The sequence below is a fragment of the Grampus griseus genome (assembly GCF_964374135.1).
Source record: "Grampus griseus genome assembly, chromosome: 2".
NCBI lineage: Eukaryota > Metazoa > Chordata > Mammalia > Artiodactyla > Delphinidae > Grampus > Grampus griseus.
This window is the reverse complement of record NC_139018.1, coordinates 125,594,808-125,622,149: the sequence shown is the minus strand read 5'-3', so window position 1 is coordinate 125,622,149 and position 27,342 is coordinate 125,594,808. Positions and strand designations below refer to the sequence as shown.

Here is a 27,342-nt window from a genome sequence, read left to right as displayed (position 1 = left end):
TGTATAATATGGGAAAACCTTTAAAAGCTAGGTGGGAAATCCAGAAGTCATTAAAAAAAGAGCAAAATCTTGGGTGTTGTAAAAATGGAAAAACTTTGTTCAGTAAAAGGCATCATAAACAAAGTCATAACACAAACAGACTGAGAGGAAATATTTGCAACAAAAATTGTTGCAACATAAATTGACTTCAGCCCCTAATACACAAAGATGGCTTACAAGTTGATTTTTTTTTTTAAAGTCAAACCCAATAGGCAGAAACTGGGCAATGGATATCAACAGTTCACAGAAAAGGAAGTCCAGATGGCCCAGAAAGAAAGGAAAGGCCCTTAACCTTGCTACTAGGGAAATGCAATCTGGAATTTCATAACTGATCCTTTTCAAAACAAAGGGCCTTAAGACTTTGTAAATTGAGTCCAGACACAGGGATTTCACTTGGAAGGAAGGAGAAGCAAACACTTTTTTCTCATGGATGCCCAAACAGGAGGGTAGGCACGAAAAGAGCTGCTAGTGTGGATCTCGGCCACACTTCCATCGCTGTGGGTCAAGCCTCAGGGGTTGCCGTTGACTAGAAAGGTGTCTCCAGTCTAGAAATGCAGAGCATAGAGATGTGCACAAGGAGGTGCACCCAGCACCCTGCAGGAACAACCACTTTCTCTTGAAACTGCCAGAGTGCAAGGCCAGAGGCACACAGTGAAAAGTGGGACAGAAACATGTACCTGTGTTCTGGAGACCCTGCTGGTGGCCCGCAGGAATGTGTCTGGAGCTAGGGGAGGGGCCACACCTCTGGGAGTTTCCCTGGCAGAGATGGATGGTGCTGTGCTGTTGGCACATGACAAAAGCCTCTTGATTTTTTCAATTTCGAGTAGAAAGTTGAGACCCACACCTGGTGAAAAGGAGAGACCCGCTGCAAACCCTTTTCCTCAGCAGGGTTATTCTCTCAGGCTGTTGACCTCGGGTAAGGGATTATCTATACTTGTTTGCAGATGGAAAGTAAAACTCCAGGTAGATTTATGTACATTCAAGTAGTCATGTTGGCACAGTGGCCTTGTCCAAAAATAATTTGGACAGCCATTTTTACAGTAAAATTCAGACCAGCTGAGTCATAAATAGCTTATGAATAAATAATTACGGCTCATAAATACCTTGAGCTGTGCTCTGCCCAGCCCAGTTTCCAGAGTTTCCATTCTGGGCCAGGAGGTCTGTGTCAGGTGTTGCCTCTGTTTGCAGTATAAATCCTTTATTCCATCCATCCGTTACTTAAAGAGGCTTCATAAACGCCAAGGTGAAACTTTAAAATTGGAAAGCACAGAAGCCATGTGTTCAGAACGTGTGTTCTGGGAAGAAAGTGAGCCTTTCTTATTCTTGATGTTCTTTCCATGGGAATTAGGGCTGAAGTTGATCATTCTTTTTCATTGGAAAAAAAAAAACTCTTTTTGAACATTTTTCTTGTAGAACAAGGACTAGTACAAAGCTGTCTTTAAAAGTCTGTTACACATTTATTTCCATAGGGGCCATTCACGTGGCACTAGCTGGGCAAATTTTCCAGGCGCCAATATCTGTATTCCGTTATCGTCTCTCCCAGAACATTCTCTGATACCAGGTTACCCCATTACCATTGAGACTGCAGCTACATGTGTGGAGAAAAGCCAGAGTTAAGGGAGGAGCTGTGATCAAGGGCAGAGGAACGTCGTTTCAGCCCTGCAAAAGAATTCTAGCTTCTCTATCTCATGTGTCTGGCAGAGAACCGGCTGAGAGGGCTTTGAGGCAGTTGTTTTACCTTGAATTTGAGCTGAAAGGGACCCTCAGGGGTGTGCTCTCCCTGCCTTAGGAGAAAGGAAAAGGAACTTCAGAGATTCTGCTGCAATCCAACCCTCTGATTCCCATCGGTTTCCAAGCCCTCCCCACATTCTTTCTCAACTCACACACTCTGGTGCTGTGGAAACAGCAAATTTGGTGTGATTTTAATAGTAATCTCATAATTAGCCTAATTAATGAAATCACTTAAATATACTAGAGTTGACTTGTTTTTCAGAGAATGCCATCCTAGGAAGCATAAAAACCAAGCTCACATTATTATTTTTCAGTTAACTAGCTTTTTTAATTGACCAAGTAATACATGTATATGGTAAACAAAATTTCTGAACTGCACCAAAGGCATGGAGTGAATATTCAGTCTCCTAGTGTTACCAAAACAAACTCAGGTCCACTCGCCCACATGCAGTAAAGCCAATCTACTGACACCGGGTTTTAGTGAAGGAAAAGTGCAGTGTTTATTGCAGGCACCAAGCAAGGAGTCCAGGCAGCTAGTGCTCAAAAGGCCTGAACTCCCCAAAGGCTTTCAGGGAAAGGTTTCTAAAGACAGGCTGAGGGAGGGGGATTATGGGGTGTGTGATCAGCTCGTGGACATTCTCTTGATTGGTTGGTGGTGAGGTAATCGGGAGTCAATCTCATCAACCTTCTGGTTCCAACCGGTCTGGGGACTGTGTGCTTGTGGGCAGCATACAGTTAACTTCTTCCACCTGGTGCGGGATTCAGTATCTGCAAAACAGCTCAAAGGACATGGCTCAGAATATTATCTATAGCTCTTGAGGAGGAACTAAAGATCCTTGACTTTGTCTAATAGCTAAACTATTATTTTGTCTTGCTTGACTCTTTTCCTTTCTTTCTGCATTTTCTCAACTTCTCTGATGAAATGTACTCTTTAGAACTTGGGGAAGCCTAAGAGGCTACAATTTTTCTACCGACAAGGGGCAGGAGGAGGACATGGGGTTGGGAGGGTCTGTTCTGGGAAGGCCCCATAGGGTCCTGCTCCATTACACTAGTAATTCCCTTCTCCAGAGCAAACTATGGAAGTTCATGTGTCCGTGGTAGCAACTGTGTTTGTGTCTGACATACATTATAATATATACACCACATATGTGTATTTGTGGTATGTATACACATGGCTATAACAGCATGCAATGTATACATATGGTTGTGCATGTGTACACATGCCTATAACACCTTATAACATATGTGCATACACATAACTTCATATGCATGCATGTGTGCATTGTGGTGTGTGCACGTAACATCATATAGCATACATATGTGCACATATGTGTATGTGCACGTAACTTCGTGTAACACATGCATGCGTGTGTGCATGTGTGGTGTGTGCACATGCACACAACATCATATAGCATGCATATGTGCATTGTAAGGTGTGTGCACACATGCATATAACATACCTAAATTCATGGGAGGGTGTTTGATCTCATGTTTGCATATGTTTTGTGGTACACAAGTTAAGCCTTCTAGATACCTAATTCCACACCTTGCTTTTTTGATTTACCAATAGCTCTTGAGTATCTCTTCATACCCATACATGTAGACCTGCCCTGTGCTTTGTAATAGTTGTATATAATCCCATTACTCATTTAACCAACTCCCTGTGGGTGGACATATAAGCTGTCTTCTACCTTTACTGTTACAAAGTGTGCCACTGAGTGTGCTTGTTCTCACATCTTTGCCATACGTGCCAGGATGTCTGTAGGACTGTTTCCTGGAATTAGAATCCCTGGGTCCATGAGATGAGCACCTTATTCTGATAGACTTGTCAAAAGTGCCCTCCAGAGGTTGTACCAGTTTATACACCTCCAACACTGTGATGGTCCAGAATTATTTTTCAAATGTACAGTCTGCTTTGCCATTTCTTTGCAGCATGTGTACTGGAATTTCCTGCCTTCCTAAGTGAGTCTTTGGAAGTCCTTTGTCTGAATGACAACCACCTGGATGCAGTCCCACCCTCGGTTTGCCTACTGAAGAGCTTATCAGAACTCTACTTGGGAAAGTAAGTACACAGCCAGAGCAGTTGCACTGGCTCTTCTGGCCCAGGGAAGCAGAATGTCCTTGTGTAAACCACCTGAGGACACGGAAGCCAGGGAGAAATAATCCACCTATGTACCAAGAAGCAGCAGTTGGATTTTCAGAGCCAGGCTTAGTCAAAGAGGCGAGGGAAGGGAAGGCAGAGGTAGTGATACAATGATGCCTTCTTTGCTATTTCACTCATTTATAATGAGAAGGACTCCTCAATCATCCATCCTTTCATTTACTAAGTTCCTACTGCCAAGCACTGCTGGGGGATTCAGACAGTGTGCAAAACTTGATGAAAATATAAAATAATTCAGGTTACATTGCCTTGTCAAGAAGAGGCAGTGATCATCCTTAGGATAGTGTAAATGATAGAAAAGATGGGAAAGTTGGGGGAGGGGACCCCGTTCTAAGCCATGGGGATTTGCAGAAGACAAAGCTGCCATTTGTACCACTGGCTTCCCAGGGAGAAAGGCTTTGGAATTAGTATTTAAATGGAACACTTGAAATCAGGGCCCAAGGTGTTGGGCTTGGGGTATAGACTGTCAGTGGCCCCCACAGGCCCCAGAGGCTGATGGGCTGCTGTGTGTGTGTTCTTCCATGGTGTGTGTGTGCCCTCAGCAATCCTGGCCTCCGAGAGCTCCCTCCTGAGCTGGGGCAACTGGGCAACCTCTGGCAGTTGGACATTGAAGACCTGAACGTCAGCAATGTGCCTGCAGAGATTAGAAAAGAAGGTAGGGCTTCCTCAGCGTCACCCCCTCGAAAAGGCACTCAAGTCCAGTTGTTAAGGACCTGGGGTGGAAACAGCTGGGGAACCTGTGGAGCCCACCTCTGGCTCCCGTGTTTGGGAAGATGCTGTAAAGTTATCCAGAACTCAATGGTTGCTCTGGACCGTTGTATTGCAATTGACCATGTGATCAAACCAGCTATGACCTGTAGCAGCAAGGATGCTGTCTTTAGATCCTTGACTTTTAGACTTCACTTCTGGGGTGATTCATATCACGCCTTCCCTCCATAGACCCAATAGTCTTCTCAACTCACCCAGTTAGAACACACAGAAAGTGTTCTCTCCAGATAGGACTTTGTTTCTCAAGAGATGTGAGCATGTTCCCACCTATATGGCAGCAGCAGCATCCACCCTCCCCAACTGTGATTTTGCACAGGCCCCAAAGCAGTGCTGTCTTATCTGCGTGCTCAGCTGCGGAAAGCGGAGAAGTGTAAGCAGATGAAGATGATCATCGTGGGTCCTCCGCGTCAGGGCAAGTCCACCCTCCTGGAGATCTTACAGACGGGGAGGGCCCCCCAGGTGCTGCACAGCGAGGCCACCATCAGGACCACCAAGTGGGAGCTCCAGAGGCCGGCTGGCTCGAGAGCCAAGGTCAAGGATGGTTGGCGTGCAGAGTCCCTGTGGGAGGGAGGGAGCTTCCAGGGCCCCTTATCTCTCCTCTCCAGAGAGCCCAGGATTTTCTCAGCCTGGTATCTGAGGCCCAGGATATTTGCAGGGGTCACTGTGTGTGTTTCAAACCAGCTCCTGCCAAGGGCAGTGAATAATTTCTTAACGTGTCCTTGTAGTTTTTCTGTTATAGCTAAGCTGAGGTTCCAGGCCAACCCTGGCTGACAGTTAGACTGCTTTGATGAGCTTTTAAAGACAGCAGTGCCCAGGCCCCAAAGACTGTGATTCAGATGGCCTGGGACGGGGCCCCTCCCCAGAGCTGAGAATGAACTACTGCTGTAGGAGTGAGATATACTAATACCTGCCCCTAACAGGAAGGCTGAGAAGGCAGCCCCGGCATGAATGCACTGTCCTCCTCAAAACCTGCTTTCACCCCAAGTTCTGAAAGGTCTAGTTTCTAAGCCCTAATTAAAATGAGTCCTTCAATTAACCTATTAATCACCCTGTTTTTCATTCAGTATTAGACAAATGAAAATTGTCTTGCACTTGAATCAGAGAAAAGAGCCTGTGGAATATTGGTGGGATGGACTATAGCACAGGTCTGAGCTATTTCTCCCGGCACAGGGGGTGAATACATGCCAATGATGCCTCCCTTACCTGTTGCCGTATTTGTGGGTATACGTAGCCACACAGCGATACAGGTGCAAGGAGGCTATTTGTGGAAAACTCAGCGAACTTGAGGCCAGAGGCTGCACGATTTTCCCCACAGCCCCCAGCACAGGGCGAGCTAGAGATCAGTTTTATTGCAGTCTTTCACACAAAATCACTTGAAGTCAGGGAAATCCAATTTGAGTCATGAAACATTTAAGCTGAATGTATATTTTAATATGGACTCAGAAACTAGTTCTCTAGAGAATGGAGATCTGCCCATTAGGGCCAGATAATTAACACCAGCCCTACCCCCTTCCCCAGAACACCCCAGGAGTGAACCTAGCTAACGCATGTCCAAAGTTCTCGAAAGTAACCAGAATCTGGATTCTCTCCTGCTTTTTTAAGCAATTATTCCACGTCACTTTCTTCCAGCAGTTCTTAAGCAAATAGCTGTCCGAGGTCTGAGGGGTGAATTAGTATTTCCACTTTTCCTGACCTTCGGCTGCCCCCACTTCCTTTCTGCCATCATTCAAGTTTCTCCCCACCCCTTTCATTGAAGGACAACCACCTGATCTTGTGAACACTGAATTCCGTAATTCTCTGTGTGGCTGGGCCTTCAGCCAGTTTAGAACAGCTGTCCATTTTCATCTTTACACCAAAAAAGCAGGTCAGCACGCTGTGTCTTGGAGTCCAAACTGCAGCATGGTGTGAACGATTCTTTGCCACAGAAAAGTGCAGCCTTAGCTACTTGGGCCAGACCCTGACCTCATAAAACGATAGAGAAACCACCATTTACACAGCCTTTCCCCAGAGCCCAACAACTAATCTTTTGTTAGATTCCCACATCAGGGCCATTTCCCATCATCCTTGGTGGGCACTGCCCTCTGACCTGCACAGTTCAGAGGCCTGTCTGCTTGGCCTTGCCCTCACTCGGATGGAGGTTAAGCCTTGGTGTGAGCACTGCCGTCAGCCCCTGGCTTCTTCTGGCAGGATGTCTCCTAACAGTCTGCAGCTGAGATGGAGGCAGACAGTGCCCTCCGACGTTCTGCAGACGCCTCTGCCCACGGGACCCAGGCTTCCAGGACCCCCTGCTCCCATAGCAGTAGATGGAAGCCCCTAGAAGCCCACCTCCAAACCGCTGGGCCCCCTTCCCTCCCTCAGATGGCTGGTTCCTGAGAAAAACAGCAGGACAGGCTGTGCTTTTCCACGGCTGTGCCTTTACCAGGCCCCCATGTACAACGTTCAGAGTGATCAGTTATCTCAATTTGATTGACTAAAACCCTGGTTGCTAAAATGTCTCCCTGTTGCTGCCTTGTTGCTCAAGTAGGTTGAGTCTGTGGAGTTCAACGTCTGGGACATCGGTGGCCCCGCCAGCATGGCCACGGTCAACCAGTGCTTCTTCACAGACAAGGCCCTGTATGTGGTGGTTTGGAACCTGGCACTGGGGGAGGAGGCTGTGGCCAACCTTCAGTTCTGGCTTCTCAACATCGAGGTGAGGGGGTGCCAGCCCTTCAGCTCTCAGTCCTCAGGACATTGCAGGGGCCCCGCCGCTTCTCAGGGGGAAAAAGGAAAAAAGGAAATGGTTAGGGAGAAATGCTTTGCACTTTGCTGGGCTGTCACGAGGCCCCAGAATCACAGGTCACTGTGAAGTACTTAAAACCCTCCTGGGCCACATGGTTGATGGTGCTCTTGTACTTTTCTGCTTCCTTAAATTTAAGAGCCCCACATCGTGGACCCAGGAGGGGAACGGGGCTCCCCTCTTCCAGTGGAAAGGTGACGTGGGCCAGAAGCTGGGGCGCTGTCTGAAGGGATCAGAGATGGAGGCCCCAGGGAGTGTCACAGGCCCTCACACACCCCCTAATGCGTGGCAGGCCCTCGAGGTTCTCAGAGAGGAGTGCGGGGTGCAGCGGGGTGATGGCTGAGGGCCAGGCCGTACAGGGTTGGCACATCCACCACCTAGGGAATTGTTCCCGTCCCCAGCCAGACTCTCTCTCACAGGCCAAGGCCCCAAATGCCGTGGTGCTGGTGGTGGGAACACACCTGGACTTAATCGAAACCAAATTCCGCGTGGAGAGAATCGCCACGCTGCGCGCCTATGTGCTGGCGCTCTGCCGCTCACCCTCCGGGTCCAGGGCCACCGGCTTCCCGGACATCACCTTCAAACACCTACAGTGAGTGTCCCATGGCATCCTGCTCGTCCCCACCTGTCGCGGGGCTGTGGCTGCTGGCCCCTCACTTGTCCATCTCCCTGGGGACGCCTGCTCTGCCTGCAGAGGGCTCCTGAGGCAGGGGCTGTGCTCCTCTGTTGCCCTGTCCAGGGTGAAGGGTGGCAGCTGGGCCCCCAGAGCAGATGCAGCCCTAGGGAGGGTGAGGAGCTGCCAGAGGATCTGCAGGGCAGGGCCTGGAGACACTCTCTGTGTTTCCTGTCCAAGCCTCCCCACCCCCAGGGCCAATGCTGAGCGTGCACGGCCCCAGTGGGACCACGAGATAGAAACTCAAATACCACCCATCACATTTGTTGATCACTGATCAAGAACAGACCCCAGGTGTGGTCCTGGTCCTCCCAGTGTGTCTGAGTGGTCCAGAGGGGCTGAGATGGGGGAGGGCCACAGGGTGGGATTCAGGATGGGCCAGTGCTGGTGGGACCAGTGTCCTGGGCATGTTGATTCTCCCACTCCTGTCCTTGGATTCTCACGACAGCTCTGCAGGTTATGGAGACTGTTGTGCCCACTTTGAAGATTATGAAACTGAGGCTCAGCTAGTAAGTGTTCTCTGACTGCTACCCTGGTGGCTCTTGGGTTTCCTCGCTCTGGGTGAAGTGCCATGGGCATTGCTGCATGGGTCAGCCTGGAGACATGCCATGTGGCTCAGAGTACAGGATGGGGCTTTCAGGAATTCCTCGAGTGCCCTTGAGAATGCCCCCTGGGGCCTGCGATGATAGGAGTGCTGGCTCTGGGTCAGAAACCTGAGTTCCACCCAAGCCTGCTCCTTTCCAGCTTGTGTCCTTGGGAGTCACCTTGTGCCTGCATGCCTCACTTTCCTCCTCTGTAAAGTGGGCACGTTGGGAAGACAGACTAAAGCAGCACATTGTGGTGCCCCCAGCACCATGCTTTGCATCAAGTAAGGCCTCATTAAATTTCTGTGTCTATCTCTCATGAGTTTTCTCAACTTGCCAGTGTTTGGGACGAAACACTTAGGAAAACAGAGGCACTGCAGTACTTGTCAGAGAGGGGAGGTACGATGAATAAGCACGGTTCTTTTTTGCACTCACAGCGAACTTTCCTGTAAGAGCCTGGAAGGTCAGGAAGGGCTGCGGCAGCTCATTTTCCACGTCACGTGCAGCATGAAAGACGTGGGCAGCACCATTGGTTGCCAGCGACTCGCGGGGAGGCTGGTGGGTACCTCTCATCCCCTTGAAGCCAGAGGGGCCTGCTTCCCATGTGTCAGGGGAACTGTACCTCCCTCTCTCTTTCTACTGTAAAACACATGTGCTGTATATAGTGTGTGGTCCCCATGTGAGCAGTTTCTTGGGGGAAGAGAGGGGTGGGACAGTGACAGGAAGCATTCCACCTACTCAGTCCTCTGGAGGGTGGCAGGCGAACCAGGCTGGCTGGGCACACCTGAGGGCCCAGCCTTTCCCACCTGTCCCAGATACCCAGGAGCTACCTGAGCCTCCAGGAGGCCGTGCTGGCAGAGCAGCAGCGCCGCGGCCTGAGCGATGATGTGCAGTACCTGACGGACAGGCAGCTGGAGCAGCTGGTAGAGCAGATACCTGGCAATGACATCAAGGACTACGAGGACCTACAGTCCGGTGGGTGGGCTGGGAGGGTGGGCAGGGAGAGGGGATCAGGTGGGTACCAGCAGGCACAGGCACAGGGCCCTGGGGAGGGGCACTCAAATTTTTCACCGCTCTGCGCATGTCTGCAAATGACTGCAAAGACACTTCAGGTATCAATTTCGGGTTACAAATCAATTTTAACGAGTAAGTGAATTTGCAAAGATGGAATCCATGAATAATGGAGATCACATTGGCAATAGTTACAAGATGCCTCTTGAGAACATGTGAAGGGCCCCATGTGTTGGGAGTGTTGGTTGCTTCCTAAGAAGAATCTGTAAGCTGGCCCCCTTAGGAGGAGGTCATCCAGAGTCCCTTTTGCCCTTTGTTTGACACTGTTCCCTCATCCCCTCCCCTGAGCAGCCATCAGCTTCCTCATTGAAACCGGCACCCTGCTCCACTTCCCGGACACCAGCCACGGCCTGAGGAACCTCTACTTCCTCGACCCCATTTGGTTGTCTGAATGTCTGCAGAGGATCTTCAACATCAAGGGCTCCAGGTCGGTGGCCAAGAATGGGGTGATCAGGGCGGAGGACCTCAGGATGCTGCTGGTTGGGACCGGCTTCACGAAGCAGACAGAAGAGCAATATTTCCAGTTCCTGGCGAAATTTGAGATAGCCCTGCCCGTCGCCAACGACAGGTGAGGCCACGGACTGGGCTGTGCCGGTTGCTCCCTAGAGGAAGGAATTAGGGCTGGGACCACTGGTGGCTCGAGCAAGATTTCCAGGGATGGGCCATGATAATGACCTGCCTGCCTGGGCTGGGGCAGCAGGGTGTGGGCTTGGCCGGTCCCGCGGCTTGCTGCTCCTTCCTGTGCCTTGGATGTCCCTTTTCAGGGGGTTCAAAGAAATCCATTTATTGAAAAGGTGTAGGAAAACATGCAAGAATAGCAATGGCATTAAAGGTAACTTTGGGAAGTTCACGCTTTGGGAGGTTGATTGCTTGGTTATTTGATGAATAAAAATGGAGTAAGTAACAAAGATGTGTGTGCTAATTATACAGACCAGCTTCAAAATGCAGGGAGGGCAGGGGCTGGAGGGGCATGTGGGTTAAATCTGATGATGCTCTGACCTAAACCAGCTTGGTTCTCAGGGCCTCCTTGCCCTATTTTCAGTTTCAGCCATTTCCCGGGTCTGATGCTGATGTTGGCCCTGAGGCAGTAGCCAGGATGCCAAATCCACAGACCTTTTCCATTCATCTGTCATAAAACTTGTCACCACCCTGCCCCTCAACCCCAGAGCTCTGGGGGGATGCCCACAGGAGACTCCCGGGGAGCTGCCCTGGACCCTGTGTGGCCAGCCCAGCAATTCCATCAGCACAGACTGGGTCCATCTCTCTCTGAGATTTCCACTTGGTCTTATGACTATGGGAGGGGGCCTCAGTTCTTCCTGTTCCAGCTTCATGACGGCCAAGATTGAGTCCTAAAAAGAGAAACCCCAAAGAGGAATTCAAAACCCACATGATCCCTCACACCATGGCCCAGGTGTATCCTTGACTTTGGCCCATGAAAAGGCACACAGTGAAGCAGCCTGTGAGTTTACAACACTGCCAGAAGCTGACAATTTTCTGGTTATTTTATCAACAGATTAGAGGAATGAGGAGATATTAGCACTATGTAAAAGCAAGTCCCAACCTCCTTTCTCTTCTCATCTGTAAAATGGGAATAATACTCTTATCTACTAGTATTATAGTCATTGTGAGGATTAAATTTGATAATACATGTAAACTATGAGAAGTGTCTCCTGCACCTGTGAGCTTCAAGGACATCAAGGATTATCAGTACTGTTATTGTTTCCATCTTTGTGTTAAGTGCTCATAGCCAATGGTGTCTGGTTCCATCTAAAGTCAGGAGTGTCCAAGCATTTTCCATCTTAGCACAGGTATAATCGTTCCCTTGTGCCCCAGGGACAAGGAGTTCCAGCTCCTCGCACCATAAGGTTTTATATGGTCGAAGACACTATCAACAAAAACAAAGGCATTTGCTGCTCCTTTTAGAGCATAGTTTTCAACTGCAGCCCTGAAAGCTTCCAGTCCCTGGGAAAACCTTCAGGGTATTTCTGAACCTCCCTACACTTCTGAGTGTTTGTGTACCTTCCAGGGGGGACTCGCTGGCTCTCAGCACTCAGGGAAGGCTCCTGCCCGACTGCTGAGGCAACCTCAGGGACATACTGTGAGCCGGCTCCGCAGTGCCCAGATCTTCACAGACTTAATGTTCAACAGGCACATGAAGAACTCACCTCTTAATTCCCCAGGCTCTTCCCCTGGGACAGCCTTGCCCTACCAGTGATCACTTTTAAGGAGGTGCCAGTGGTCTCCCAGGGCTCCGCTCACCTTGAGCAGGGCTTCCATTGCCAGTCAGTTTAAATCTCTTCACTTGCCATGCTGGCTTCTAAGTCTCCTCTGCCTTCAAAAATATTGAGCACCTGCTCTGTGTGCTGCGTACTGGGGCGCCTGGGTGCAGAGCGTGCTCCCTCCCCTTGCCCAGGGGACACCTGCCAGGTAGAAAGAAGCAGGAAGCTGCAGCACACAGGCAGTGTAGGGGCTCCTGTGAGATCCAAGCTGAGCATGATGCAGGCAGAAGAAGCAGGATAAATCACACTGGGCACTGACGAGAACTGCCTATTTGGGGAGGTCAGAGAGATAAAGAAGGACTTCTCAGAACTTAAAGGACTAAATCAGGGCATCTGTTGGACATCACCTGGCTGTGGAGAGAGGCACTCTAGCTGGGGTAGTTGAGAAGGTCCTTTCACCCAAGACCTGTAATGGCTGAAAAGGACCAAAAACTTCACCATCTGCCCCCTGTCCATCCTTCTCTAACCCTTTGAGGTCAGTATCCATTCTCTTCCCATGTCAGGGAAGCAGAATCGCAATGAGCTTAAGCTGTGTGCTGAAGACAGAGCCAGGATCGATCCCTGGGTGCTCTGCCCACCAGGCTGTCACTGAATTTTCCTTCTACAATACTTTCAGCGCTTCCTTTCAGCAAGTTCTAAAGACGTTTTATAGGACCTAAACTGATGTATTTTTAAAGGATTAGGAGAGCTGAAGGCAAACCTTTAAGAAAAGGGCACATCCAAGGCTCTGCCCAAGGCCGCCTTAGCTCCAGGGCACACAGAAGATGCTGGTTGTCAGGGAAATCTTAGAGGGACCTCCCCCGTTTCAGCTGTTTCCAAATGATCAGTCATGAATGGCTCACTGACACTGTGATTCAGCGCTTTTATGAGTAAGAGTGCTCTCATAAAACATCGCTCTTTTGCACAAACAGCCTCATTCGAACTTTTAAGGCAACTGTGTTGTTTCAACTGGTCAAGAACAATAAATAGCTTCTAAGGCCAAAAACATTTCTCTGACCCCAATATCTACATTGTCCTTAGAACTGTGCAGCTGTATTTGTTTTTCCTTCACCATCCAAAGTTAATTTTAAGTGACTCCCCAGTCGCAACCCAGTTTACAGAGAATTAACTATTATTTGCTCTGTCTGTTTATGACCACAGATGTTTCCACATCTTCCCTTAGCCGTATTCTAGTCTCTATCTTAGAAACGTCAATAAACAGATTCACTGTGCCTATCTTCACTTTCTCTTGGAGCATTTATTCGAAGCATATAAACTACCCCCTCTATCTAAAAATAAGATTCCAAGGCCCTGGAAGGAAGGCACCCAGCAGCCTGAGCTGTTTCAGCAGAGCCTGCCCCAGACCAATCCATCTGCTGGGGTCAGGGCCCTGCAGCAGAGCTCAGGCCCCTGGTTCACCAGCCCCCTTTGGTGTGTTTCAGCTATCTCCTGCCACATCTTCTTCCATCCAAACCTGGCCTGGACACCCACGGCATGCGGCATCCCACAGCCAACACCATTCAGAGGGTGTTTAAGATGAGCTTCGTTCCAGTTGGCTTCTGGCAAAGGTTTATAGCACGGATGCTGATCAGCTTGGCCGAGATGGACCTTCAGGTAGTTGCATTTTCTGCATGGGGCAGTTTTTGCTTGCATGTGAGGCACTTGCAACTGTGCCCTGGTGGGAGGGAGGGAGGGAGGAAGGGAGGGAGGGAGATGCCGTTTGCTGGAGGAGCCTGGCTGAAGACCCTTCTCCTGCAGCAAATCTGCTGACTTAGGGCCCGGAGGCCAGTACAGCATGGCTGCCTTCTCTCCTCTAAGCCACAGACCCATTTGAATCATTCTGTGAATACCAAATCAGTGCCTAGCTGGCTTGGACAGAATATCCCATCAGGGTTCTAATCTAACCAACATCAACATCCCCTGGAGGGCTTGTTAGAACACAGACAGTTAGGCCCCACTTGGGTTCTGGCTCCGTGGCTATGGACTGGGACTCAAGAGTCTGCTTATCCAACCACTGCCCCAGGTGATGCTGCTGGTCAGGGACCACACCTCGAGAACCATGGCCTCAGAATCATGGCTTTACCATTCAGGCTGTGACTAGACTCCCCTAGGGAGCTCTAACAGACACAGACCAGACACAGACACAGACCACTAAGTCAGAATCTGTGGGTGTGGTAGCCAGGGATCAGTATTTTTTAAAGCTCTCCAGGTGACTCCACTGTCCAGTCAAGCTTGAGAACCACTGGCATAGAACGTTAACTTGGTCTGGGAGCAGTGAAGACCTAACCCAAGGAGTTCTTTTCTGTGGGTTCACCTGGTGTTGTGTTGAAGGAAGTCCCAGCTGTCAGTCAACATTCATTTCATGCAAGACAATAACATGGAAATAGTGGTTGGCTAGAGTGGTGGTTCTCAAAGTGGGGTTCCTGGGCCAGCAGAATCAGCCTCACCTGGGAACTTGTTAGAAGTGCAGATTCTCGGGCCTGCCCCAGAACTGCTGCATCAGAAACTCCAGGATGGAGCCCAGGGCTCTGTTTTTCACAAACCTTCCAGCGAATTGTAACTTACTTTACAGTGTGAGAACCCCTGACATAAGCCAGGACTGTTGAATAATTGACATTAAACTCAGTATGAGTTTGCTTTTGCCATGTTCTATTTATAAGGCCCTTATGGAATTAAACTTCTTGTATTAAGTAAAGATATTCTTTGATCTTCCCATTTTACTGAAATGTTCAAAAGTAAATGGTAGCGCCTGAAAATGCTTTGGCATCTTCTCTCACAGCTCATGTTAACAGGAGGGAGACTTGTTAGCAACACAGTTGGGTGCACTGACAGATGGAAAGAGTGGGCGCATGGGTCACTCTTCCCTCCCTTTGAACTCTTCCTCCTGCCACGTTCTAAGTGGAAGGTCACCAACCACCAGCATCGTGTGAGGCCTGAGCTTCCAAGTGGGCTCCGTGGCTGGCGGGGTGTGGGCCCAGCCGGGTGTGGAGGCAGGCGCCCTTCCTGGCAGCATCCCTCACTCAGAATTAGGAAAGAAGTCCTGTTGAAGTTCAGATGAGGAAAAGGAGTTCAGTCTCAGAAGTATCAAAGGCATGCAAATTCAAGCATTGATAAGATACCACTTGGCACCTATCAAATTAGCAGAGAGCTAACAGCCAGCCCCAGAATAAGGAAAGTTCACACACCATGGTCAGTGAATATACAGCCTATTCACCTTGAAAGCGATTCCTCACTAGGCATCCGGAGCCTGAAAATGTTCAAACCCTTTGACCCAATAATACTACTGCTATAAATCTGAACTACAGAAATCATTTGAAATCAGAGAAAGCTCTGTGGTTTTTCATGTTCATCTGGGCTATCTGAAAGAGCAAAAGATTGGAACCAACCTAAAAGTCCAAAGAAGAGAATGATTCAGCAAATTACTATACTTAATAAAATATTGAGCTTTAGAAAAATGAATTTTATGAGTTTTTAACAACATAGGAAAAGCAAAGTTTTTTAAAGTATACACAATTAGACATTTAGAAATAAAAAATTACAAAATATGACCTCAGCTGTTTTATAAACATACAGGTAGATAGGAAAAAAACCTGGAATAAAATATACCAAAATTTTCATGATCTATGTATTAAATTGGTATTTTATTTTCTCTCTTATATTTTTCTGTATTTTCCATATTTTCTAAGGTAACTTTTTGCTTGTAAAATCAGGGAGGGAAAAGATTTGAAAAAGAAAATCCTGTTTTCAATCTTTTAGGGAACATGTGTTCCCAGAGTATCCTGGAGACCCCCTCAGATAATGCAGCATTTCATTTGGCAGCAGGATGAGCGGTGCAGGAGGGAGGGGGTGGGAAGATGGATGGTGGTCCCTTATCACGATGGGGCCAGGACAGCCTCTTCACAGCTCTGCCCAGGGCCAGCGAGGAGCCCGGTCTACTTAAGTAGGGTCTTTTCTCTGTCTTTCAGCTTTTTGAAAACAAGAAGAATACTAAAAGCAGGCACAGGAAAGTCACCATTTACAGTTTTACAGGAAACCAGAGAAATCGCTGCAGCACGTTCAGAGTGAAAAGAAATCAGACCATCTATTGGCAGGAAGGGCTCCTGGTCACTTTTGATGGGGGCTACCTCAGGTAGGAACATTTGGGAGCTCACCTGACTGGGTCACCACGGTGCTACAGAAATGGGCCCCAGGGCAGCCTCCGCCGGGAGACTGTCCACTTGATGTCCAGAGTTCTGTTCCCAAGGGCAGGTCATCATGGAAGCTTGCTAGAAGTAGGAAACTCCCAGCAAATGTCCCAGAGCTTCCCCACCTTCTCACCCCTTCCTCTCTCCCCTTACAGAACAGGAAAGGCAAGGGAGGGTGTGGTGACCACAGCCCAGCACTGGAGGGAAGTGGGTGGCCACTGAGCTCAGGGGTGAGATTATCTAGCACCCCCTAGTCACTTAGGTGGGACCTACAGGGGCCTTGCAGCCATCCAGCATAACCCCCTTGTCCTAAGAGATGATGCCCCAGGTGATGACACTGGTTCCCCAGCCTGTACCCCACAGTACCTACCTTAGCTCCTTTTTCCTGTTCTCTCTCTTTTTTTTTTTTTTTTTTGAGAGAGAGAGATAAAGTCAGCTCAACAAGTTAGTAACTGATTTTTAATCAGGTTTAGTTTAGTACATACAAGATTATTTCATACTTACAATTAATTTTTCAAAATATTTTTTTCAGCTCTGTGAGAAGGAGGGGGGAAAGGGGAAAATAACTTTTTTGAGGGCCTGCTTTGGGCCACTCTTGGTGCCTGGTGCTTTCATATAGATGTTCCCACTTAAAGCTCACAGTTGCCACTTGGCAGATGAGAAGCCTGTGGTTCAGATGGAAAAACCTTCCCCAGGGTCACACCTAAGGGTCGGATCCCAGCCTGAGCATCCCTTCCTGCAGTCCTCATTGTGTCCGCTTCACCATTTTGGGGACAGCGGGGGGACAAGGCAGGGCCATGCATGGAAGTACACAAACGCAGGAGCCTCCTCTGACAGTCCTGCCTGGGCCCCTGCAGAGGGGGTGGTCCCTGGGGGTTGCACCCTCACCCTGAAGGCAAGGAGATTAAACCAGGGCCCTTCACAGCCGATAATAATGGACCCCTTTTTGTTTCTGGGTTGCAGTGTGGAATCCTCGGATGTGAACTGGAAAAAGAAAAAAAGTGGAGGAATAAAAATCATTTGCCAATCGGAAATAAGGGACTTCTCGGCAATGGCTTTTATCACAGACCATGTCAACTCCTTGATCGATCAGTGGTTTCCTGGTAAGAAAATGTTTTTGAACCAGGTCTTGGCTCATGTTAATATTTCTTTATAAATCGGGGTGGGGCTCCTTATTTGGAGAACAGAAATCCCACTGTGGTTCAGCCCAAGGGGACCAGAGGGGTCCTAACAGACCTTTGGCAGAGTCTTAAGCCCCGGGGGAGTCCAGCTGTGGGCATGGGTGGAGGTGCTATGAGGAAGAAGTGGGCCCAGACCCACAGGTCCTGGGAGGGATTTGGCCTCTGGCTGCCCACAGCGTGGGGGAAGAAGAATGCCCCGGGTACCGCACATGGTCTAGGAAGACCCTCGATGTGAACCTCACGTGTTTTTGTTTACATGGTGAGGACAGGGCTGCTGAAATCCAGGGGGGAGCCTGCAGCTGGAGATTCATCCCTTGTGCAGGGGTGGGAGGGAAGGCACCACACCTGCCAAGGGCCCCCATTTTCCTTCCCTGCCTACCCCAAACCCCTGAATCCCAGCGGTGATCAGCCACCCACGTAGCCCTTTCCAGCCCCTTTGATCAGTTTCTTCATTGACAGTCCACCCAAAGAAAATACTTTTTGAAGTGAAGCTCTTGAGGTCCTCTGTTTGTTTTGCTACTGAAGTGGAGACAAACCCACTGCGGGGCATCCTGCAGGGAGGAGGCTATCCAGTCAAAACCAGGCAGCCTCTTCCCTGTGAGCCCTCAACTCCGGAAGCCTGGAGACCAAGAGAGCAGAGAGCGAGTTTGGGATCCTAGTGCCGCCTCTGGCCTGCTAGTCCAGTCCTCTGGCCTCCTGAGCTGGCTTTCTCACCCGTACACCATCCCTGCATCCTGGGAGAGCATCAAAAGAAATGCTTAAGAAACAGTGGCTGGGCGTGCTCCAGATCATACTCTGGACACCCGGGTCTGGGGTCCTTTGGGTGTTGATGGGAAAGGTGACATACAAGGAAAAAAAACTTAAAGGAGCCTAAGGGAAGGTAGTTTAGTGTGTGGGTTGGGCAATTGGGCGGTGCTTGGCCGTACAATGGGGGCCTCTAGACCATTTGAACCCTACGAGCCCTTTGTGATCTCCCCACAACGGGTGCTGCTGGGGATTTGACTAGGGCCTATAAGACAGGAAGGACTGAGCTGAGGGCCTGAGACAGAGCTGCCTAGACACAGCACCACCAGCCAGCTGGCAGGATGTGTTACACACATGTGCCCAGAAAATTCCACGCGTCCACCCTGCACAAAGCAGGACATCAGCTCACCCTTCTGGCATCTCCACGGGACAATTTAGAGGGTGTTTCTTTGTACCTCCTTTCAGGGGTGTGCAGAAAAGCTGTGTCTCCTGCCCAGGGGAACACAAGTAAAATGACTAGATTTTTTCTATTATAATTTGTACTCATTTCTCCTCCTGCATTGCTCTTCTAGAAAAGATCATAGTAATTGCAAGCCTTATGTTTCTAATTTTAAGAACGGCTCCTTACTGGTTGTGGTTTGGTCATTGGAGTGTGGCATAGCTCACACAGCCTCCAATGTCCTTCCAGTGCCCAGCTGTGCAGGAGGGATCCCCAAACTCTCAGCACCTCCTAGGCCAGCTACCCCTGGGTCTAGACGCCCTGGCGACTGTCCAGTGCATCCCTGGCTCCTCCCTGCAAGTGTCTTTTAGGATCGAGGATGGTGCTCCCCAAAAAGGAACCCAAGTGCGGCAGTCATGTTTCAGCCACTCCCAGGGGTCCAGGCCAGGGCAGACAGACACCCTCCTGTGAAAGGCTCACCCAGCCTGGGGGTACAGATGCTGTTCAGGGACCCGCCTGCAGCCGCCTTTTTGTAAGCTGACTCCTGCTGTGTCCCCATTTAGCCCTGACGGCCACGGAAAGTGATGGGACCCCACTGATGGAGCAGTATGTGCCCTGCCCAGTGTGCGAGACCTCCTGGGCTCAGCACGCCGACCCAAGTGAGAGATTGGAGGACGTGCAGTACTTTGACATGGAAGACTGCGTGTTGACAGCCATCGAGCAGGACTTCATCTCCTGCCCCAGACACCCCGACCTCCCCGTGCCTCTTCAGGAGCTGGTCCCTGAGCTGTTCATGACCGACTTCCCGGCCAGGTATGCCACAGCGCCGATGCACAGGACCCAACCCCAGGTGACTTTTAGGTTCCCGGCCTAGGCTGCCTGAAGGGAAACAGGCTGTCAGCTTTCTTTTTGAAGCCACACAGGCCCAGCCAATAGGCAGAGCACTTAGAAGTTGAAGTCATCCTGGGACCCCACACCATTTCTCCCTCACGTTAGCTGGTGCTCTTTTCCACTGAGCTGGCCCTCGTCTCTGATTCCTACTTTGCTGCTGGATCAAGGAATAGAAGACAAATATCCATTGGTGTCCAAAAAGGGGGCACTCCCAGATGTACCGCCTCATTTTCCTTTCTTGGCAAATGCTGACTCCTCACTGCTACCCTGCAGCTGAGCATTTAGATCCCCTAAATCTGTTCCTGGAGATGAGTCTTCCTATATTAATCTAAGATAATAACTGGGGAGAGAATGCTGGAGAAAAGAGAAAACGTTTTGTGGTCCCACCCTATAGGAAACAGTCACAGAATCCAAGTGCTTGGTAAAAGATGGAATCTTCTGTAGTCATGGAAACCAGAAGCCATGATTTGGTCTCCCTGGAGATAATTTGACATTGGTGGTTAGCAGTGTTTTAGGAGTTGTGAAATCCTGTTGTTTTCTTATTCAAAGGATTGCTATTTGGTTTCTTTAAAGAAACCCTTGGGGGCGGCGAAAATATTTGTGTTGTCATTTTTCCAAATTGCTCCCCCACCCCAAGAAAATGGATATGGAGTACTCTGAGATATTGCAGGATTGTGGTTCCAAAACGTGCTTCTGGATGGGTCTATTAAATTAAGAAATCACTTCCTACATTGGAAAAATTTCCCCCATAGATCTTTTTAATATTCCCATTACCTCATTGGTAGAAATGACAATTAAATACCACTCTTCTGAAAAGTGACTTACCTTTATCTCTAGATCTTTAACATGAGGGTTGTCACCTCTTGGAGACCATATGCAGAGATTTATATATGTGCGAATCAGATTTCATGGTGGGGTGCCCAATTAGGCAGCTCCAACTTTTAGAATTTTCATTTATTTGCTGAACCTTGTTATGTTTTATGCCCCCACTGAATCTGGGCTATTGAGTCTACTGTATGGAATCTGGAAAGCAAAGCCAGATTGGTTGTCCCTGTTGGTTTGGATCTAATTGTAGGCTATAGCATGGTTCTTAAACCAAGGTACTCGGCTGGGAGTTGAAATGCCCAAGAATCTGAACAGAATTCACAATCCAGCAGAGACTCTCTGGAAACTTTAGCTATGGCCCAACCATGCCCCAAAGCATCACACTCCCTGACTGGGAGTTTAGGCAGGTGGGGGCAGGGGCAATCTGGCATCCACGGAGCCTTGTCCTGTGTCCCCAAATTACAGGAGTCCTAACAGAAAGCCCCAAGGGATCTTCAGCATAGCCACTGTTCCCTGTCTCATGAGGCTTCCAAGTGCCCACACTTCCCGAGCGGTGGTTTTGGGGTGGGCACTTGGAGAACAGCCCAGTTCATCTTCAACTACATCACCAAGGTCTACAATGGGTACAGTTGCATCTGCCAGGAGTGTGATGTGGTTGAGCTGTGCAGAGTCTGAGCAGCTGCAAAATCTGTTCCTGGAAGACATGGGCAACAACTGCATGGTTGCGGGGTGGGAGAGGGGCATTGGTCTGTTGGGCCAGGAGAGCTCCAGGGGAGGCACCCGGCAGAGGTAGCTGAAGAGGAACACTGGGGGACCTCAGCGAAGCAGGGGGAAGCCCGGAAATGGGAGGGCATGCGGCTGCCTTGCCCACCCTCCCTCCCTCTTTCTCTCCCTTCCTGCATCTCTCCCTCTTTCCCTTCCTTCCAGGAGTGACTTGCAATATTTCCAAAAGCCCAACAGAAGTCCCCCTTTTACCTAGGATTAGAACACACAGACAGGTGAGAAGATCTAAACTCCCTGCCTTTGGGTAAAATCCTAGCCATCAATTGTGGGGACACTGGCCATGCCAATCAGAAGCTCTGCATGGCCATTTATATAATTATTGGCTTAATAAAAAGAAATGAGGAAACAACTAACCTAGCAGTAAATAAATGCAGTTTGTCTGATGGATACTAGCTCTCAAAGCATAGAACCTTTTGAAGGAAAATGTCCAAAGGAATTCTTTTTCTGTGTCTGCCACCTTCAGAGGCTTCACTCACCATCCACACCTCTGAGGCCATTCCTGTTATGAGCCCATTTTATAGAGGATACCAAGGCTTGTCAGGGCTGAGTGACCTGCCCAGGGCTGGGGTTTATCCCAGATCTGTGTGACCTCCCGGTGGCTTTGAACCCTGACTCTCCTCAGTGGGAACTAATGGCCAAGCACATTCTTGTACCCGCCCAGCCCAGGACCCGCCTCCCACCTCAGCAGGCCTCTCCAGGTTATAGGGGGCGGGTAAGGAGGTCTGTTCTAAACCCCCCACATACTGTGTTTCCGGCAGGCTCTTCCTGGAGAACAACAAGCTGGAGCACAGCGAGGATGAGAGCACTGTCCTGGGCCAAGGTGGGAGTGGCACCATCGTTTACCGGGCCCGGTACCAAGGCCAGCCCGTGGCTGTGAAGCGATTCCAGATCAAAAAATTCAAGAACTTTGCTAATGCCCCTGAAGGTAAACAGGGCCCTGTATCGTTTCTTTTCATATGTGTTTTCCCTTGGTCCAAACTTGCACCACCTTAGAGACCCCTGAGGCCACACAGGCAGGGGAGGAGGGTGAGAAAAGCCGATGTGGGCCCCAGGGGTAGCCCCGCTTTATGCCTGGCAAGAGGTGGGCCAGGCCTGAGAATCAGGCTGAGCAAGGCCTAGAAATTGCTTTTGGAGATTACTTTCTTGTCTGGACCTGAGCCCCCAAGAGCACGGGCCATCCTTACAATTTCCATCCGCTCCGTGTCCAGCACAGGCCTGACACGTGGTGGGCACACAGTCAGACCTCAGGTGGACCTCTCACCCTGGGCCACCCCACCCAGCCACTAAAGGGAGGACGGTGGGCACTCCAGATGGATGAATTGGAAAGCCAGCATGGGTGGCTTCTCCCTTACCCCCTCCACCTGAAGGAGGGCACACCCTCTTGCCTTGGCATGCTCAGGTCCACACATCATGTGCAGCTCAGAGATGTTCTAGAGCAACACGTCACCACTTAATGCCCAGCTAGGGCAAGTGCTAGGAGGCTTCCTCCCTTCCAGCCGGCTGGATAGCACATTTCTCACTGTCCCTGGCTTAGCATGGTTATCTTCATGATCACAAGAGGAATTTACACTCTTGGTAGAAAAATTAGAATCATAGAGCAATATAAAGAAACAGATCAGAAAGAAAGAGACATGGGGCTTCCCTGGTGGTGCAGTGGTTGGGAATCCCCCTGCCAATTCAGGGGACATGGGTTCGAACCCTGGTCCAGGAAGATCCCACAAGCTGCAGAGCAACTAAGCCACAACTACTGAGCCCACTCGCCTAGAGCCCATGCTCTGCAACAAGAGAAGCCACCACAATGAGAAGCCCGCACACCACACCAAAGAGTAGCCCCCGCTCGCCACAACTAGAGAAAGCCCGCACCTAGCAACGAAGACCCAATGCAGCCAAAAATAAAATTAATAAAATAAATTTTTTAAAAAAAGAAAGGAAGAAACAAAACCATAGTTACATGCAGAGAATGTAAATCTAAGAGACTTTATTGACAAACACCATAGCCAATAAGAGTTTGATAAAATTGTTAGACGTGAGTTCAGCATCAAATTTGGCAACAATGACCCATTAGAAAATGCCTTCCATGGCAGCAATTAAACCATAAAATATTGAGGAATAATTAATATTTATCATTCAATTTAGTTCTCATCTAAATTCCAGCAGGGTGTGTGTGTGTGTTAAATCTGACTGATTCTAAAATGCATGTGGGGACTTCCCTGGTGGTCCAGTGGTTAAGACTCCATGCTTCCACTGCAGGGTGCACGGGTTCGATCCCTGTTTGGGAAACTAAGATCCCTCATGCCGTGCAGTGTAGCCAAATAAATACATAAAAATGTTTAAAATAATGAAAATAAAATGCATATGAAGTGACAAAAACCCAAGAACAGCCAAGAAAATCCCACAACAGAAGACAAAGGAGAGAGGCTTGCCCAGCAAACGACTGACTTATAAGTCTCCAGGCATTAAGGCAGTGTTTTCCTGGGGCACGGCTGGGCCTGTCAAGGGAACGGAGAGAGCCTGCATGTGTGTGGGAGGCGAGGCTGGCACATGGCAGAGGTAACATCAGGAGTCAATGGGAAAGGCTGACTATTCGCTAAACTGGGGCAGACTTGGGTCAGCCTTCGACCATAGTCAGAAACATTCTTAATGGTCTAAAGACCCAATGTGAAAACTAAGACTTTTACACTTAAAAAACAAGTTTGTCTGGCACACACATAGATCTGGCACAGTTGATACATTTTAACTGCCAAGATTTTCTTCAGGCTGTTTAAACTTCCATGTCCAATGATCCCTGATTTTAAAATCTGAACATAAGGGAGGGACAGATCAGGACACAAGAAGACAAGCAGGACCTGGTGGACACTGCTCAGTGACCTCAGGGCTGGCAACAGCCTGGTGGGTGACCAGTTGGTGGGAAAGGCCCCTCAGGGGGACTCAGGCAAATGCCTTACATGTGGGATGCATTTCAAGGACATTGGGAGAAGGTCCCAGCACAGCCCACCACTGCCCATAGACCTTTCTCCTCTGGGCTGAGATGACGTGTCACAGGCTCATGGCTGCCCCATGGTTTTCTCTCTGGCTGACAAGAGGGCAGTAGTTCTTTCTGCCCTTCATTGTCCTGGCTCCTGGCAGGGAGTAAGGTGAGCAGCAGCGACCAAGCCCCCAGCATCCCTGCAGATGAGCAGCGGAACTTGGTTACATGCCAGACATGTTGCCTGAACTCTGGGTTATACTCGGGTATGCAGGATTGGAATAAGATCCAGTTGAGACCCTCAGGCAGCCAGCAGCGGGGTGGGGTGAGGGCTAAGAGAGTGGGTGACAAGGGTGGGAGCGTGTGCACCAAGGGGATAGGAATGCCGAGTGAGACAGGACAAGTGTAGACCTGGGGAGGGGGCTTGATACCAGCCCGGATGCCTCAGGAATGCCTACATTTGGTGCCAAAATTGGGTGACGATATTGCAACCCCAGTTATGTTGAGTGACTTAAAATGTAAATCCTGGCCCTGCCCAGCCCCTCGAGTCCCTGTGAGGCAGCTCTGAGTGTGACAGGGCCCCCACGCAGAGTCGCCCTACACAGGCTCCCCAGGCAGTGGTGACAGCTGTTCTCTCCCTGCAGACACCATGCTGAGGCACCTTCGGTCCACAGACGCCATGAGGAACTTCTCGGAGTTCCGGCAGGAGGCCAGCATGCTGCACGCCCTGCAGCACCCCTGCATCGTGTCCCTCATCGGCATCAGTGTCCACCCGCTCTGCTTCGCCCTGGAGCTCGCCCCGCTTGGCAGCCTCAACACCGTGCTGTCCGAGAATGCCAAAGGTACCCACCATGCCCAGAGTCTTCCACAGAGTGCTGGGAAGTGCCCGCCCCGGCCCAGTCCAGCCTGTGGGAGGCCAGAGAGCCCATGGTGGGCAGCTCAGGTCCTGGGGAGCCATCTGTGGCCGGGCACACCCACCTGTGACTCATGTGCCACTCCCAGTGGGTGATAAAAGGGCTTCTCCAGGCCTAAGTGCTGGGCAGTGGTGTTGGCGAGGCTGCAGGAGCTCACAGTTAGGAGTCAGACAGAGCCATGTTCCAAGTCCAGGCTGTCTGCCATAATCCAGGAAGTTGCTTAATTTACTCATCCATAAAAGGAGGATGAGATGATAATAGCCCCACTTGGAGGGCAGTGAGAGCATCAAAAGAGGCAGCCCAGGGAGGCCCGATCAGCAGCAGGCTGGTGAGCCCAGTAGCCACATAAATCTCTCCTTTGCCCATAGCTCACCACATCTGTCCACGATTGTTAAAAATCTGAGACCCTGGGGTCAGTTTTATCCTATATTATTTTTTAACAGAAGTTTTAAATATTTGCCCTGAGAAATGGATAACTAAATTCCAAACAGCTGACAGAGGGAAAGAGATAGATGTCTTTTAACTCAGCAAGAGGAAATGCAGTTAAAATCAATTATTCCTCCCCCAGTGGAAGAGATTTTTTTTAATGGAGTTCTTATACCTGCAACTCACCCCTTGACATTATAGCAATCTTGGCCTGAGATGAACTCTAGGAATTTTGAATCCTTGCTCTTTTTAGTAAAAACACCAACAATTGCAGAGATGCAATTCATGAGATGCCATGAAGCGGTAACAACAAGGATTTCTAACCTAAATAATCTTTAGAAGGTTGTTCTCTGTCTCTTCTGGCATCCAGCCTGGAGAGCAATGAGAACGTGTCAGTAGAATATAAAGTATTTGGGGAGACAGAGGTAAGAAAAGAGTTGTTATGATGATAGTTTGATAATTTTTTCTTTGCAAAGATTCTTCCTTTATGCCCCTGGGACACATGCTCACCCAAAAAATAGCCTACCAGATAGCCTCCGGCCTGGCCTACCTGCACAAGAAAAACATCATCTTCTGTGACCTGAAATCAGACAACATCCTGGTCTGGTCTCTGGACGTCAAGGAGCACATCAACATCAAGCTGTCAGACTACGGCATATCCCGGCAGTCATTTCATGAGGGCGCCCTTGGCGTGGAGGGCACTCCTGGCTACCAGGCCCCAGAGATCAGGCCTCGCATCGTGTACGATGAGAAGGTACAGACCCTAGCCCACTGCTGTCCCCTGGCCCAGGACTGCATAGTCCTGGAGGCACCTGCAGCTTCTGGGCTCCACATGCCCCCAAGCACACATTTCTCCCTCTCCCGTGCTCAACCACAGGCACTGGCTTGAACCACAAGGGCACAGAGGCCTGTATCTACCTAGTAATGTCACGGGTGACTTCTCCTTAGCTTCAGAGCAGTGACCTAGGCTCAGAATACTCAAACCTCAGTTCAGGAACATAGTGAAGGCTGTGCACAGTGGACAAAAAGTCCAAGACAGAGATGGGTCCGGATTTGTGTCCCAACTCTGCCATTTAAATGTGCAAAATGGAGACAGAGGACCAGCCTCACAGTGGCTTGTGAGGAACAGACAGATAAGGAGGCTCCTGGTCAAATCAAAAGGCAGCATCACCAAAGCCAAGAGAAGAGAGTGAATTCTGGCAGGTTAAGCATGGCCTCCCAGGTGGCCGCATGGCCAACCTTGGCTGAGACAAAGGCTAAATGCTTGCCTTCTTCCCTGAGGGCTGTTTGGTAGATGCAGGCACACAGACAACTTAAAAGCATCTTACAGTGCTCGCCTTGCATCTCGTGCCAGCCCTGGTTAATTAATCAGCCAGCAGTGAAACTCCCCTGGTCTGTAATTTCTCATTATTTGGTGATTTGCAGATGGGTCATTGACTAATTGCTTCAAGAATGACCCAAGCATATGTGGGTTAAATTGGCATCTGTAGCTATTAACCAAGATAGAAAAGACAAACCAGAGTGACAAAAATAAGCTTCTTAGTAACAGGTGACAAGGCACCTCGTAACTAAATTTATAACAGAACCTTCACATTGAAAACTCTCAGGTCTACCTTAGCCATTCTCCTGCTAAAAGGTTATTTCTTGACCCTCATGGAGACCTGTGTAACTCTCTCCTTTAGGCACATTTTCATGACATTTAGAGGAATCAAGATGTTGTGATCTGGGAGACTTTCCCCTCTTTATGATTTGCATGTACTCCTACTACCAAGCATGTTAAACCAAGAGTTTGCATTTTCCTGCCTTGTTTTTATACTTAAGGGAAAGGACCATGGCATCCTTCGAGCCCTTATCCAGTGCCTGACAGCAAGTTCTCATTATGTGTTTAGTGGATGGATGGATGGATGGATGGATGGATGGATGAGTGGA

At 49.4% G+C, this 27,342-nt stretch overlaps 1 protein-coding gene across 1 annotated transcript in view; it reads left to right on the top strand.

Annotated features, from left to right (window-relative positions):
• LRRK1 (leucine rich repeat kinase 1) overlaps window positions 1-27,342 on the top strand; it is a 118,162-nt gene that overhangs the window by 75,528 nt on the left and 15,292 nt on the right. Inside the window, exons 12-26 of the mRNA XM_082649578.1 lie at window positions 3,703-3,832; window positions 4,474-4,586; window positions 5,016-5,230; window positions 7,224-7,388; window positions 7,895-8,067; window positions 9,170-9,290; window positions 9,548-9,707; window positions 10,095-10,371; window positions 13,504-13,675; window positions 16,027-16,190; window positions 17,209-17,348; window positions 19,173-19,422; window positions 21,867-22,033; window positions 24,718-24,915; window positions 25,890-26,167. Of these exons, the coding sequence (XP_082505704.1) occupies window positions 3,703-3,832; window positions 4,474-4,586; window positions 5,016-5,230; window positions 7,224-7,388; window positions 7,895-8,067; window positions 9,170-9,290; window positions 9,548-9,707; window positions 10,095-10,371; window positions 13,504-13,675; window positions 16,027-16,190; window positions 17,209-17,348; window positions 19,173-19,422; window positions 21,867-22,033; window positions 24,718-24,915; window positions 25,890-26,167 (2,723 nt within the window). The remainder of the gene's footprint in view (window positions 1-3,702; window positions 3,833-4,473; window positions 4,587-5,015; window positions 5,231-7,223; window positions 7,389-7,894; window positions 8,068-9,169; window positions 9,291-9,547; window positions 9,708-10,094; window positions 10,372-13,503; window positions 13,676-16,026; window positions 16,191-17,208; window positions 17,349-19,172; window positions 19,423-21,866; window positions 22,034-24,717; window positions 24,916-25,889; window positions 26,168-27,342) is intronic.